General features: G+C 43.5%; 1 protein-coding gene across 1 annotated transcript in view; it reads right to left on the reverse strand.

Annotated features, from left to right (window-relative positions):
- Positions 1-15,483, reverse strand: part of NDUFS3 (NADH:ubiquinone oxidoreductase core subunit S3) — a 211,143-nt gene that overhangs the window by 57,786 nt on the left and 137,874 nt on the right. Inside the window, exon 3 of the mRNA XM_069623098.1 lies at positions 10,673-10,770. Within this exon, the coding sequence (XP_069479199.1) occupies positions 10,673-10,770 (98 nt within the window). The remainder of the gene's footprint in view (positions 1-10,672; positions 10,771-15,483) is intronic.

Consider the following 15,483-nt stretch of genomic DNA (forward strand, 5'->3'; position numbering starts at 1 on the left):
AGCCAAGAAGTAGTTCTGTTTTGCAAGTTAAAAGGTTTATTTGATAATTTAAACAATATATATCTATATCACGCTTTATAATAAATTAATAATTGGATATCACACTTAATCTGGTATGATAAAGATTAACAACGGAGAATCTGGCACTAGCACACTTCTTTATAATCACTAAGGAGTTGACATGAAATGGATAAGGTAGCACACTACTTTTATGGTTTCAAATGGATGCAATGTGGAATGAAATGCAGTAAAGAAAATAACTTGATAGGATTGCAGCAAAAGACAATATAATCACTTTCTTGGACAATTCACCCCCCCCTTTTATGCAATGCAAGGAAATGGAAGGAAGGCACACAGTTCTCAGAAATGCAATTCAAATGTAATTCAGTTCACCCAGCAACTTAGACTACAGAAGTTGAAAACACAGGCCCAAATGCTTTTAAATGTGCTGGCAATGTAGAAAAAAAATATGCTAAAATGCTTTTAATTCCCTCTAGGAGGTTCAGGGTGAGTGAAATCAAGTTAATATTAGTCCAGGCTCACTTTAGCAAGGATCTAGGGTGTAACTAGCAGGTTAAACGAATTTTTGGCAACTGAAAGGCAAAAGCAGCTATCTTTTTGCAAGTGGAGAAATTTTCAAATCGCGGCAAAATGTCAAATCGCGGCAAAATTTGCGAATGCGCCGAGCGCGATTACAGAGGAACTACAAGGACTATCACTATCTTTTTGGGGTCCTAGGAAAGCCTATGATCTCAGCTTCCAGATGAAAGTTACTGCAAGTCTCTAGCACAAACGGTCACGGAGATATGAGCGATTAAATAAAGGTCGTTTTTCAGATTTGAAATTTTAAAGTTCAAAAAGACAAGTGCAGCTTGCAACTAGAAAATGACAAGTGACAGCTTTACAAATGACAGGTGACAGTTAGGAGACAGTTCTACTTAGATTAAATAGATTGAATTATATTATTTTAACTAAGAGATTGGTTCTGCACAGTTTTCTAGCTACTCACACTATATTCTTGAGTTAAATGGGCCTCGCCAGGGATCTGGTCAGGTTTTAGACTGGACTCTGGTCTCTTCACTTCACAGTGATCTGGGTCAGCTCTCTCTGGTTCTGCTAACAGTGGTCTGGATCAGCTCTGCTCTGCTGGTCTGGTCTAGGTTTCTGGATATTTGATAGATTTGAAGTCTCTATGTCTGCTCTCTGAAGGTTGAGGGAGGTAAAGTATGGATTTTCCCGGCAGAGCTTCCAGCTGCAAATGGATTTGAAGGTCTATTTGGCTTGCACTATCTGCTTTTATCTGTTTAGAATGTGGGTGTGTTCTAGCATCACTGACCCTACCTCTCTCTCAGCTTCTAATTGGTCAAACTTCCATTTCTCACTTGATTGGGGAAGGAACTGTGAGTCAGAGCGATGTCATTTTTACAGCCTGCAGAAAGTCCACTCCTCCTGTCAACTTACACACAAATCTAGATTTGAACCAAATACATATTTGCAGAGGTACATGTTTTAAAATCATATGCACCCATCATGCATTACAGGAGGTATACCCTGTTCAAACTCTGCTCTTCCTGGGAGCTTGCATTCAGAAATGGCAATATTTTGCACTTTTTAACTGGTTTGCAATACCGGACATTACCCCAAATTTACACACATGTGCGCAAGGAGTATGGACATTAGTTGATGAAGTGTTAGATTTTTCACATGCACACATTTTTAGTAATATCCTCTTTTCCGCTAAAACCCCCCTGAACATGCCACCGGTTCTAAAAACCTCTTAAAGTGTGGGCAGAAAAATCACAAGAATTATGGTATCATTTATAAAATTTTCACATGTCCGCTCTATGAATGATCCATCTTTTTAGAGTTATGTTCTGGCCCCAAAGGGGTGTGGTTTTCCCCCAGCACAAGGTTGAATTTCTGGTTTTTCCAGTTCTGCCAAGCCAGCTTGCTCTCACAGGCAGTGCCCCTCCCCTTTGCTTCAGGAGGAAGCTACTTTTACGACATCTGCAATAAACCATCTGCCTGGGTCAGGACAGGGCTTTGTTCAGAGCTCCTGTATTCTGTGGGGGCTTCCCTTAATTCAATTATCAGAGAGATGGCATATCCTTAGTGTGGCCAGCAAAAGGCAGATAGGCCTGGGAACACAGCTGTGACTCAAGTTTCACTCCTGATGGGGGTGGCTGGTGGGCAGAATTCAGTTCCTTAAGCCAGGTTTCAGATAAAATGTCACTTTTTGTTACCCAGTTTAAGTCAAGACAATGTTTACATATGCAGCTAGAATGCTGATTCTAAGTTTAAAACTATGACATTTAAACAATTGCAACCTATGTGACACTCAGAAGTAGGTCACTCAGTCAATTTAAACACTTAGATTTTTTAGTGTCTTTCAGTCCACATTTACTTAAACTGCTGAAATCCACAGCTCAGCCAGTCTTGTTATAAACCTTCAAGTCACTTCAGAATATAACTTTACATTGGATCCACCTCTCAGTAAGTCTTTCTTTGGCATGTTTTGGGTTCATTTATTCAGTTTTACAAAAAGTAAAATCTGGTGTTGTTTTAAAATGCCGGCTTTTGGATAGTGGTGAGTACTGGTACTGCACCCTTTTTTGGGATTTAAGAAATGAATTCCCCACAGTTATGGGTTTGCTTTTGGCAATCAGCATTGCCATTCCCAATGGTTTCAGACTACTGTGTGGGTAGTCCAATGGTGGTTTTAGGCAGTGCCCTTCTGTGCCCATAACATCGGCAAAAATGAGTGGCAGCCTATTCTTCATGCATTTCCCTGTGCCTTTTCTGGGAAGCTCTGGCCATCATGATGTTTTCCATGTCAGTACTGCACAGTTTTGAGGTAGGGCTCGGATGCGTGGGTAAATACATCCCACACTGCGGAGGTGGTAGAGGGGCCCGAGAGCGGACAGGGGAGGAAAAAGGAGATGGAGTGGATTGGAAAGGATGAGAGGTGGTGCCAGAGAGGTGGTGGAAGAGGGAGGTGGCGGTGGAGCCAGAGAAGCGTAGGTAGGAGTAGCAAGAGAAGGAAGTTGATAAGACATGGGAAAACGCCTATCGAAAAGGAGGAGATTGGGCTGAGGGCCCTGGACCAAGACAGTGCCATTCAGATAGACATTAATGATGGTCTTGGAGGAGTGGAAGCGGGCCAAAAGGTCCTCCCACAAAGTGCCACCGCTGATGGGAGAGGCAAATAAAGGGGAGAGAACAGATACCATATGAGGGGTCCATAGGCATGGAGAGGGAATGACAACAAGGATGTCGGTAAGGGTCTGTCTGGAGAAAGCACTAGTGTAGGTATCAGCAATAGGGAGGCCCGGATTGGAGACCAGAATGTCCCTTTGGAACTTCCTCCTACCAGACTTAGTGAGTAGGATAGGAGATAGAGTAGCAGTTAGAGAAAATGGGGGAGACTGAAAGCAACATCGAAGGGTTCAGTGTAGGAAGTAGGAATAGGAGACAGCCTGTTAGGGAGAATTCTCAGAAATGTGTTACTTACCTTCTACTTTAGAGACCCCCAGCTTTTTTTGCTGGACTTCAGGACTTCTAACCTGGAGAGGGTGAGCCCTTTTTCTCACCCTCATGTATTTTTATTGTGATTTAGACTCTGTTTCTTTTAATTTAGCAGTCTGACTGACAAACTCCATAGGCATCATCATTTGCATTGTGACACACAGCACCTCCAGTGCAGTGGCACAGGGAAGTCTCTTAGATTTCCCAAAGGTTTAAAAACCTTCTCTTGGTGAAACTACTGTTTCCAAGACCAGCAAAGTGAAATTTACCTTACTTGCATTTTGTAACTTTCTAGACCCAGCCCACACCATTTTACCACCGGGTGCTGGAGTGGTTACTTAGTATCCCCCGTTTCTCATGCAACATTTTTCTGTTACCCTTTCTACAATTAATAGCTGGTGGCAGTGGTTCACTTTTTACTACCATTGTGTGTTTTTACCGCGGACTGCGTTTGCATCTGCAGTAAGGCAGCCATGGGTGCCCATTTCGTCAAAATAGCCCCGGGCTTCTTTTTTCGCCATTTCTTGCTGGAAAGGTCCTTCTTGAGATTTACTCTGCGCACCAAACCAGGTTTGGTCCCTTTGGTCGTTTTGCCTTTGGCGGGATTTACGAGTGAAGCCTGCCGCTGGCTCTAGTATGTCTGTCAGGGAAAGGAAGTGAGGGAGGTGCCTGAAACTCCCTGTGCTTAATCTCCTTGGTTACAGGAATGCACCCAACAGCGATTGGCCGGCTGGCTGTCTGGCAAAAATAAACACCCTGCAGTGCCATTGACAGCTAAGTTGGAACGAATGGGCGGAACCTGCATAAAAGGCTAGGCTTTTTGGCTTCGAAAGCAGAGTCGACCACTGGACGAAGGAATCCGAAGAAGAACTTGGAAGAGACGCCTGCTGCAACTCATGGACCGTTGGTTTGCTCCGTGAAGCCCTGCTGCTCTGCTGAAGCTCTGAATTCGCCTCGACTAGAGAAGCCCTGCAGGGACGACTTCTCCCTTTGAGTTGAATCAACTCCAAAGTAAGCACGTTTGGACATCCTCTCGAAGCTGGTTGTATTTCCGCTGCTGCTGCTGGAACCGAAATGCCAGGGAGAGGAACACCAGATTGTGTGCACTGCTTTTAAGTCGGACCTGAGCACTAGGAAGATCCTCCGGACTTCCCCGATGCAGGACTGACCAAGCCTGAGCCACCTCAAAAGAGTGCTGGACCCCAGAAGCAAGTAAAGTCTCAAGTGGTATCTGAGAACTGCAGTGTTGCTATTTGCCGTCAGACAGGAGGAGCTGAAACACTGAAGGACCGCTGAATTGAAGTTTGCCCATTGCTGATGCCGACCTTCCCATTGCAGAGCAGGAGGCCCCAGACGTCCTCCTTGTCCCCACAACTGAGTCTCAGGAACAACAGGATCTGCAGAGCTGTACAGGACCAGAAGCCAGTTGGAACAATTTCTTCTAAACAGAGGTACTGTGAAGTCTAAGAAACTTACCTCTTGTTGTGTAGCCTTACCTGCTCTCAGTTGAGACCTGTCTTGGTTACCTTGCAGAGTTGCTAAAGCTTTGCCCCTCACAAGCCTCCCAGCCTGTGGCCCTTCAAGTGTTCCATTTTCTACAAACATTTCTAAAAACATTGTGCAAGACTTTTTACCTACCTGCAAAGAAGATCTTCAGCTCCCCATGACAATGAGCAATTAACATTGGCTGTCCTGGCTCCCTCAGAGACTTCTTACCTTGGACTGTGGTTTATCTTTTCCCAAAGGAAAGGGTTAAACTTAGTTGACAGTGGAAAGTTTTTAAAAGTACTTACCCATTTGTGAATCATTTGTTAACCTTTGTTTAGTCCTCTATTCTATATTTTACGCACAACTCAGTATTGCTCTAAATGTACCAGTGATAAATCGATGTCCACAGTGTCCTAGCTATTTAAGTCACCTGAGGGTGTAGGACGTGTCTGTGTGCCATTCCCAATGGGTATCCTCTAATTTAGAGAAACAGAGTGTGTTTTGAAGTGTATTTTAATTGTTATTTATATTGCTCCCTTCTGAAGAAGGCTTATACAACGGACTGTGAAATAAATTGTTTTATCAAGAAAACCTGAGTGTACGTGTTTATTTGAATAACTGCTACTGTGAAACTGTCACAAAATGACTGTTCACATTGACCCCTCTTGAGATAAGCCTGGCTGCTAAGCCACACTACCAACCTGTGTAGTTCAGACTTATACCAAAGGTTGGGTCCCTATTGCCATGGGGTCAAGGTTGTTGTAGTGCACCCAAAGGGTACTGCATACAATCTTGCCTGACACAGCCCAAGCAGGGGGAAGGGGTTATACACTAAAGGGGAGAACAAAAGAGGACGACGGGTACAATGAATGCATAATACAGTAGCACAAGTAATCACAGTTGGGGGAGGCCTAGAGAGAGAGGGAGACAGTGCAACAATGCAATAGTAACCACTGGGGGGTGGGCGAGGGGACAAGAGAAGTAAGAGGAGAAATGCATGTAAGACTATACAAAATATACAATAGTAACCACTGGAAGGGCTTTGAGAAATAAGGGGAAATAAGCACAATGCAAAATAAACACTATAATAGTAACCACGGGGGGGGGGCAGAAGATGTAAGAGGAGAATGAACACATGTAAGGTTAACCACTGGAAGAGGAGAGCCCAAGAATGCAAGGGGGGGGGGGGAACAGCACACGTGAAGGAAGGGCAGATGTGCTAGGCCAGGAAGTGCAATCTAAGATGTGGGGTGAACAGCACACGTGGAGACAGGCAGAAGGGGGAGAAGACGCGCAAGGCCAGGAGAAGTGGAGCCTAAGATACGAGGGGAACAGTGCGCATGGAGTCGGGAGGAAAGGGGAAGGATGCGCAAGACCGGGAGAAGTGGAGCCTAAGATGCGAGGGGAACAGCACCCGTAGAGTCAAGTGGTAAGGGGAAAGACGCACAAGGCCAGGGAGTTTGGTGGAGTGCAGTAGTGGCTTCTCTCCTTCCCCGCATCTTCTTAACTTTCGGACACAGATGGACGGCGATTTCATGCACGCTCGCAATCTGCACCGCCAAAAACCTGCGCCGCCCAACACTGCAGCCTTGTCCTGTGAGGGCTTTTCCAACCCATTGTTCCCCTATCTAGCTCCTAAGCAGGCTCCTACTAGCAGCTGTGTCGTATTGGGATGCACAATGGAAGATAACTCCTTTTCCGATACTCAAGGCATCAGAATGACTTTGCCAAAGCAGGCACAGGTTAATAGATGCAAAAGCACACCAGGAGCTGAAGATGCAGAGTGTGGCGTAGTAAGGGTGGGCATCTGGGCGGGGTGTTTTGCCATATGTGAGGCTGTACATTAGTTATGGAGACTAACTGCATGAGGGCTTAACTACTTTTGGACAGCATTACTGAAGCACTTGTGTCTGCCCATGGCACGCAATGAGAGCACATGCACATGTGGTGACTATACCATGCACACACAGCAGTAACTGGAACTTTTGAGACATGCAATGCTTTGATTGGAACATGAAGACATCAGCTGAACAGGTGAGGAATCACAATACATTAACTATACCATGCTCAAGGCCTTAAACATCATTGGATAGCATTACTGGGGCCTTTGAGGCAGTGCTTGCCATACGTTTGCAGCAACGGGAAATATGAAGTTGAACATTACATGTTATGACTATTCCACTATGAAGTCATTAACTACCATTAGATGGAAAGTCTGAGGCATGCCAAGTTGCCACTTGGCATATGAGACTTCCCTGCAATTGATTTGGTGGAACTGTACATCTGATGGAAAAGTCTAGCAATATCGAACTTTGAGACGATTAAAGAGGTTCATTACAGAGTACTATTGCCTTCTCTTGGTGCAAGTTGCTTTTCAGAGATCATGGATCAAGCTGTCCAGAAAGTTGATGGAGCAATGAAGTTGAGCTACAATCCTTTCCTATGTGGAATCACCATATTGTCTTTTGGCTGACTCATCGGATGTCGCCTTTGTTTACCCACCCTGTGCGACATGGATCTTCTTTGAAGTGTCAGTTTTTAGGATGAATTTGAAGAGTGTAGCTTTCCTTTTAATAGATTAATTTCTGAATGTAAGTAACTGATGAGGGCGAATATCAAGTTGAGCTAACTACCAAATTAGTTGGGACTAGAAAAAGATTCTACCAAGTACAAAATGTGGGGTCCCGGGAGTAGGCAAGCAAGGTCCACCGTTAGCCTGCGACTGTTAGCCCAGAGTCACCTACAATAGTATAAATCACAACACAGCCTGGGAGCCTGCGCCCAGGAGACTCCCTTATACATACATGAAAATCAGTCATCTGCAAGTAAACAAATGTCCAATTGATTCAGAAAATTGCTTTTCATATTTAACATCAAGAACAGCCAACACGTGTTTTGACCCTTTCACGGTCTTCCTCAGAGCTGTATAGTAGGATGTTATTTTCAACAGAAAATGTGCAGGAAAACATTAACATTCAAATCATACATGAAAACATAATAAAACCCACAATGATGTTCTATGAAGGTAAAACAGTGCCTAAATTGACCTATGGCCTAGAGTTAAGATCGGATAATTTATGTAATGTCCTGAATAGAATTGAGGGGAACATTTTGAGGCATATTTTGGGTGTGCCTAACGTGGTACCGATCTCAGCAATTTGTTTTGAGCAGGGAACTGTGTCGCTGTGGGCTCGGGTCCAATGGGCTCTGCTTGTCCTGTATTCAAAAATTATTTCTCCCATCCCTAACTCACTTCACCAACTAATGAGTCGAAATTTGGATAAATCACCTGTATTAAAAAGGCCTTTAGAGCCTCGGCAGACCTCATCTTGGATGAGATTCGGATGACGGTAGAAGCTTTGACCAAGAACCCGGTGAGTACTAAGTGGGCCCCATTTGATTATGATAGGGTGCAGAATACTGATGTATTCCATTCCTACCCCTCGATGAGTCATCTGACCCACGAGCACAGACGAATAGCAACTTTGACTAGGACGTTGCTACAATTCCCTAACCGGTTTTATAGAGGTATCCTTTTGAGGACAAGGTGGAACCTGCTCCCTACTAGAGAAATCCAACTCAGGAGATCCCTTATCTCGGTGGACCAAGCCGCTTGCAGGTTTTGTATGGCTAAACTGGAAACTCTAAGGCATCTAGTCCTTGAATGCCCCCCTTTACAGGGCCTTGGTGCTAACATCCTAAAACCATTGGCGATGTCTCCCTATCTTTATGATGAAGATCTAATATGGAAACGCTGCCTCGAGAACTACAATATACGGTAAGGACTGGCCCTGACTGGCTTTATTAACTCTCTGCATTTGTAGGCTGGAATAATCTAATTGCAGACATGGGATATGTCATTTTGTTACACCATATCCCTCTCTGTTTTTTTCTATTATTATCCTCTGTATTCAACCAGATAATCTTTGGGAATCCTTGATGTTTGATTTTAGAAAGTATCTTATCTGATTTATCACCGGATCAATTTTTGTGTTAATTTTATGTCTAATTTTTGTTTCTTTCCCTTTTACTTTATTATTGGTGGTATTTCTTTTATTTGTGATGTGAAGTATTTGCTGATTTTATCTGTATTTTGATATTGATGAATTTCATTTTGTTAAGGTTTGAACTAACAAAATACAATAAAAAAAATATATAATAAAAAATAATAAAAATGAAGATTTTTGTTTTCAATTGGAAGTTAAACACAAATACCCCAATTCAAAACTGAGGCAGGAGTAAATATATTCTTCAATTTGTTCTCCACTAATATCATAAACATATGATCAGAATTCATCTCAACATACCGCAACCATATAATGCATGTTTGTAATCAGCGCCCAAAGCACTGGCAACAGACAAAAACATTTCAGTAAAGAATCAAAACAAGTGGGAGGACGGGGGAAGGAAAAGGGAAGGGGAGAGAAGAGCACTGCATGTTATGCTCAAGTACTGATTTACATTTCAATTATTCCACAACACATTTACTGGATGGGTGCAATGGGAACACTCCTGCTTTGATATACCACAGTACGAAAAATACACATTATTCACCTCCATCACCTTCAATAATAGACAACCGAGTGGTACCACTGCACCCATCCAGTAGATTTGTTGTGGAATTATTGAAAAAAGGTCAAATCAGTACTTGAACCCAACATGCGGTTCTCTTCCCATCCCTTATCTTCGTACTTCTCTTTTAAAAACTAAACACTTTCTGTTTAGAGGTAATTTCAGCTCTGCCTCATCGGAGTTTGCTTTAAGAAGCCAGGTAATTTTCAATTTATCGACTTTCTCCTGGTTCAGAAAATTATCTTTTATTGTCAGCTGCAGCTTTTGGGAGCTCTGATTTAATACTTTACAAGTGTTTTACAGCCATCTTTGAGCGAGCCTATGGATTTCTCGAACATGTACCATGCCCGACGCCCATCTGCATCACTTTCTTTCACTGAGGCTTACCCAGGATGTTTACCTCTGCGTGAAAATATTCTGAGGTAGGACTTTGTGACCATCCACCAACCTCCCTTGCCATTAACTAGTATTTGTTTACCCCCAGTTGAGGGACAGTTGTACAGGCAGGCATAAGTAGCAGATATTAACAGGAAAACCAGAATCCCAGGGAATGCCTCAATGGGAGAAATTAGCAGCACCAGTAAAGCTATCAAAGGAGCACAGAGGAAGAAACTAGCAGCAAATAAAGAGCGGACCAAGTAGCACACTGTACTGAGGCTTTGAGTGAATGTGGTGCAAGTACAGTTCATGGAGCCTTGGGTGCATATTGTGTCCATAGCATAGGACTTTGTTGCAAGCATGTGGAGCCATTAGCGTTTGGGATCCTTAGTTTCATGTGGTGCAAACAGAGCACAAAGGCCAGGGGCACATGTGGTACCAGTTATATAGGGGATATTACCCAAGGTTGCATGGGGTACCGGCATTGTGGGAAGCCCTTAAGTGCATGTAGTGTCCAAAGTGTAATAAATCCCATGGGTACCAGGGGTGCTAACAGTGTTGTGATGCACGGTTTCCTTAGGTGGTGATTTGGTGGTACTGTACATCCACTGTATGGCACTCACTGGTGCCCAAGAAGCTCAGCTATATCTCCCCTTGTCCTCCGATTCCCGCAGCACAGGTGCTGACAGGATGCTGCACTCAGACCTACCTGAACTTGCTGGACATATTTGGGCAGAATCTCGGCTATATATTCTCCAAATGCTGAAAGCTGCTTCTGGGTCACAGGATCTTTTGGTCGAACAGTGGCTGCAAAAATGTAACAGAGAAATCATATCAAATGACTTGAAGAAACAAAAGGAGCCACACATGTGCCGCAAGCATCACTGCTGAGAACACAGGAGTGGCAGAGGATAAAAAAGCTGGAAGGGAGGGAGCTAGTTGACATTAAAACAGCTGCAAAGAAGAGAGCTGAAAGTGACAGCATTCAAATCATATACAGCTAGAGATCAACTAAGCAAGAAAGAACAACCTCAGATCACCTAAACCGAAAGAAGAGTTGAAGGTGAAGGTGTAAAACCAAGATCACAGGAGCCAGAAGGGACAGAGGTAAGGTTACATAATCTGCAATAGGAAAATCTTGAATACCAATGTGGGGCTGAAGTCCTAGGCTGCAGCTGTCGGACTAGTTCGGCAAAGCAGGAATCCTGGAGGACTGGGAAGACCCAGTGCCCAAGTGGGGAGCGGACTCGAATCTACAGCACTAATGCCGGACAGCACCCAGAAATAACTCCACGTGGGAAAGTTCATCCAGCTACGGGGCATCCCAGGCACAACATGAAACGGCCTGTAAAAACCTGTTATGGCTAAGGCAAGCAGGTAGGTGCTGTAAAGACAGATACCAATCAATAAAAACAGTCTAAATCTTGTATAGTAAAGTTATACCACGGCATAATCGAAGAAATAAATGTTCACACAAATTATCATTAAGAATTATCCCTGGCACTGGGGCAGCCACCCATTTCCCCACATCGGCCAGCAACACCCAGCAGACCTAATACAAGCTGCAAACTCACTTTAGTAATTTAACGAGTCCTGCTTACCATGCCTTGCGCCAGTCATAAAAAAAAGGACACGCTAGACCAAACTAAAGCATACATCACTATGGCATCCCTATCGTCGGGGCAGTTCTGTGACCTCTCTTGAAAACAGGTACCATAACTCCCCTTCTGCAGAAGTTAAATGTCTACCCTTTAGACACCTCCCAACGATCGTCAGGTATCCAATATCCCAGGGGGCAATAATTCAAGTTGCAAGATACTAGCCAGACATCAAAAAGTCACTTGCCACCTCAATTATATACACACACAGCACACCATGTCTTACATGCCAAGAGTCGAAGATCACTAGCCAGTGGCGAGTGCAAATGTTGCACTCTACAATATCCCATCATAAAATACAATTTGGTTGACAAATTCCTCCAGACATACTGTGAGAGAACCTTACATTCATTGACTATCAATCTGGTTTTAGAACTGCTTGTGGCATGGAATGAGCCCTTGTAAACATAAGGAAGGAAATCCTTAGATAAAAATAACACTAGTCTTGATCCACCTAGATTTACCAGCCACTTATGACACAGCAGACCACATCAATCTGCGCTGCCTTCAACACTAGCTGGCTATCCAAGACGAGGCACTCACTGGTCTTTCTTCACAAAAGATAGAAAAGCGCAGGTCAAAATTCAAACTCATATTCCTACATGCAGGGTTCCTAAAGATCTACCCTATCAATGTAACCCCTGCTTAGGACTTTAGCAGTCACCCTGGTATTCAGGTTTTGCCCATTACATCCCACGTGATCATGCCTCTGTCACTTCTGGCTCATGTAATCTTGGCATTTTTCCTCCGGCTCTGCCCTTTTTATCTTAGCTGGCCTGAGGTTGTTCCTTATTCCTCAGGTGATCTCCATTTCTAATAGCTCATGGGAGCTTAACGTGGTCTCTTTGCAGCTCTGTCGATTACAGCTGTTTTGATGTCAGCTAGATCTCTCCCTTTTAAGCACTTCTGCAGGCCACTTGTGTTCTCAGCATTCAATTGCTATCCAATGCATACACCCAAAAATGAGAAACAAACTAGCTTCTTCCAATTGTATGCCAATTATTCCCAAATGATCTTTAATCCCAGCCAGTGCCCTGGGAACAAGCAGTACATAACAAGTGTCTTACAATGATCCAAGTCTGGACAAATGATATGAACATCTGGCTTATTTCCTCTAACAGAAATCATGACCTTCGGGATGGAACATCTCAGACATCCCCTGCAACCGTACCGAAATGCTGAGCTGGCCACCGAGTGATAAATGCCTGAAACCTGCGAATTATCTTTGATGCATATGTATTCCACATCTACCAGATCAACAAGATTAACTGCAACTCTCAGTTCCAGCTATATATCCGTAGGAGCATCCTACCAAGGAAGTTTTCCCTATGCAGGTAATATTGCATAGCTGGTTGTGAGGCATTCACTAATTGGTACCAGTCAATGATTACTTTCAAGGAGTACACCCTCACAGTACCCTGGGATTTGCTTATTGGTTATTATTGTTTAAAAGGTTCTTAGAGGCCTCACAGCCAGAGCTTATTTCTAAAGAAATGTGTGAGTTACAGATGTAATCATACATGGTTATCAGGACATCTCCCATTGGGCTCTGCCCACTAAGGATTTTTAAGGGTTTGTCAGGCCTCAATTCCAGGGACTTTTTTTTAGGACAGCCTCGATTAGTGTCAGGGGTGAATACACATCCTGAGTTTTCCAGGGAAGAACCCTAAAGTTTGAATGTGGTGGCCTGTTAGAAGGAATCTCCCACCCCCGTGTTCATTGTATTGGGTCGCTCCATGTGCCAGCTAGTGTTACAGTAGCTATGATCGAGCAATCAAGGGCAACAATTAGGAGGGGCGTGGGATAGACAAAAATACAGGGTAACAGTTGTACTTTCAATAAAGCAATATCCAAACAGAGGCATTATGAAAACGTACTTTACATCTCTGAAAACGTGATTAAAGCGTTGTTGCAGGTAGCAGGAGGTAAGCAGTTTGGGCATAGAAAGTCTCGAATAGCGTTGTTAAGCTTAAGAGTAGGCATCAAATGCAAAGTCAAACGACATCCAGTACCTTAGGTCACCATATAGTACTTGCATAGTTTCAACCGGGATTCTGAGTCTCACGGGAAACAGTGGAAGAGACGGTCAGATGGCCTGAGTGGGATACTGGTCCTGATGCTATGTGGGCCCCAATAGTAAATGTAAGTAATTAAGCTCATTATTCTTTTCGTCTGCTGCCGTTTTTGCCTATTTGTCGCCGTTTTGCCTGTGAGGGATCATTGGGCTAGTATAAACTTTATATCCGAGCATTGTGCTGGCATCGCACCACCCACAAAGTCCCCTCACGCACAGGACAGGCAACCCGGGTAAGGCTCTTGTTGAGTGGTCAGTGCTACATGCTGCCCATCTGTGCCAGTTCATCGTTTCTCCTCTAATTATTGAATTGTGGAAACTAATTTTATTTTCCCTTCATCTTTTTCCCAAACTATTCCCTTTATGTGACTATGGTCATTTACAACAGCATACAGTCATGAGCATTAACTAATGAGAAGGGAACTTTTCAGAGTTCATGGGATAAATTCAAGCAGCACGCCATCAACGGAAACCTCTCTCCTGCTTGGACTAGATTAGTTCAAAGTTCAAAGCAACCTGCTATCCTTGAATACGCCCACATCTTTTGGAAAATATGCCCTCATAAATGCTAGATTGGCGGTCACAAATGCAGTCCCTATTTATGTGTATGCACACAATTGCCTTTTACGTTATTTTTTATAATTGAGACATGGCTTACAGGGAATTGCGGACCCCACCCCAAACCCCCCCACGCCCCCTACCTCGACCCCACTACTCTAGTCCATCCTGGTTACTGTATTAAGTGGCATAATCATGCCAGCAAAAGAGGCAGGGCGGGTGTCAGTTATTTTAAAAATTAATCTTGATCTTGTTGACTGCTGTACCCAACTTGGGATAATGCATCTCAAATATGTTGTGGAAGTATAGGTCTATCAAAATAGTATGTTTCCATCATCCCCCATGGCCCAGCTAAGACCTTTCTGTGCAGCTTTCAGCATTTCCTGGCTCAACAGTGTTAGGAAAGATTTCTCCTTAGGTAACTTTCCCTCTATATTCTATAGACCCTCAAACTTTGTTTTTGAGCCGGTCTTGACTTTTTACAGGTTGAAGCCTTTCTTTCTTTGGATTATTTTATTACTTTAATTTTAATCAAAAAGATCTTTTTGATTTTTACAAGACTCTTCGAATCTGAGGATCTGCGGATCTAAGAGTGTCTCAATGTATCTTATCTCATTGAAATTCTTTGTGTTCTCTCATCTCGCTCTTCAACTGGCATGTGTTGGTCAGAGTTTGTTGGACCTAAGATGGGCCTCCAGTATGAGAACCTTCCCCCTCCTGGGCACCTGGTATTGCAATCACCTCTGTCGTTAGATGGTTAATCATTTTGAAGGCCAATTCTATTAGCTTCACCATTGTCATTGTCCATCTCGTTGTCCCTCACGAAATGAACCTGTTCCACACCGCATCTTAGTCTAGCGTTACTGCCCCTTGTAGGCGAGATTGAAGATATATGTATATGTCTCTGTTTTGTTGTGTCTTTTGACACAGCAACATTAAATGTTCCGGTGCTTCGACTCGGTCTCTGTTTTTGCAAAGGCGGCAACTGTTGTCTGTCGACTGGGATCGAATTGCCACGATTTCATGCGTCATCAGCAAGTTGAGTCTTGCTTTCAGTAACATACCTCGCATTCCTTTGTTTGGAAATTTCATACAGTAATTCTGAGGCTTTGTGACTTTATTAAAAGTCGGTGGGGGATGAGTTAATAGTTTGTTTGCGGTAGCTTTATCAATAGTCTTGATCCAATCCATGAGTTCCATTTTCCGTTTCACTCTTTCTGGGTATTTATT

This window comes from Ambystoma mexicanum, chromosome 11 (genome assembly GCF_040938575.1).
Source record: "Ambystoma mexicanum isolate Mex_15411 chromosome 11, UKY_AmexF1_1, whole genome shotgun sequence".
Classification (NCBI taxonomy): Eukaryota; Metazoa; Chordata; class Amphibia; order Caudata; family Ambystomatidae; genus Ambystoma; species Ambystoma mexicanum.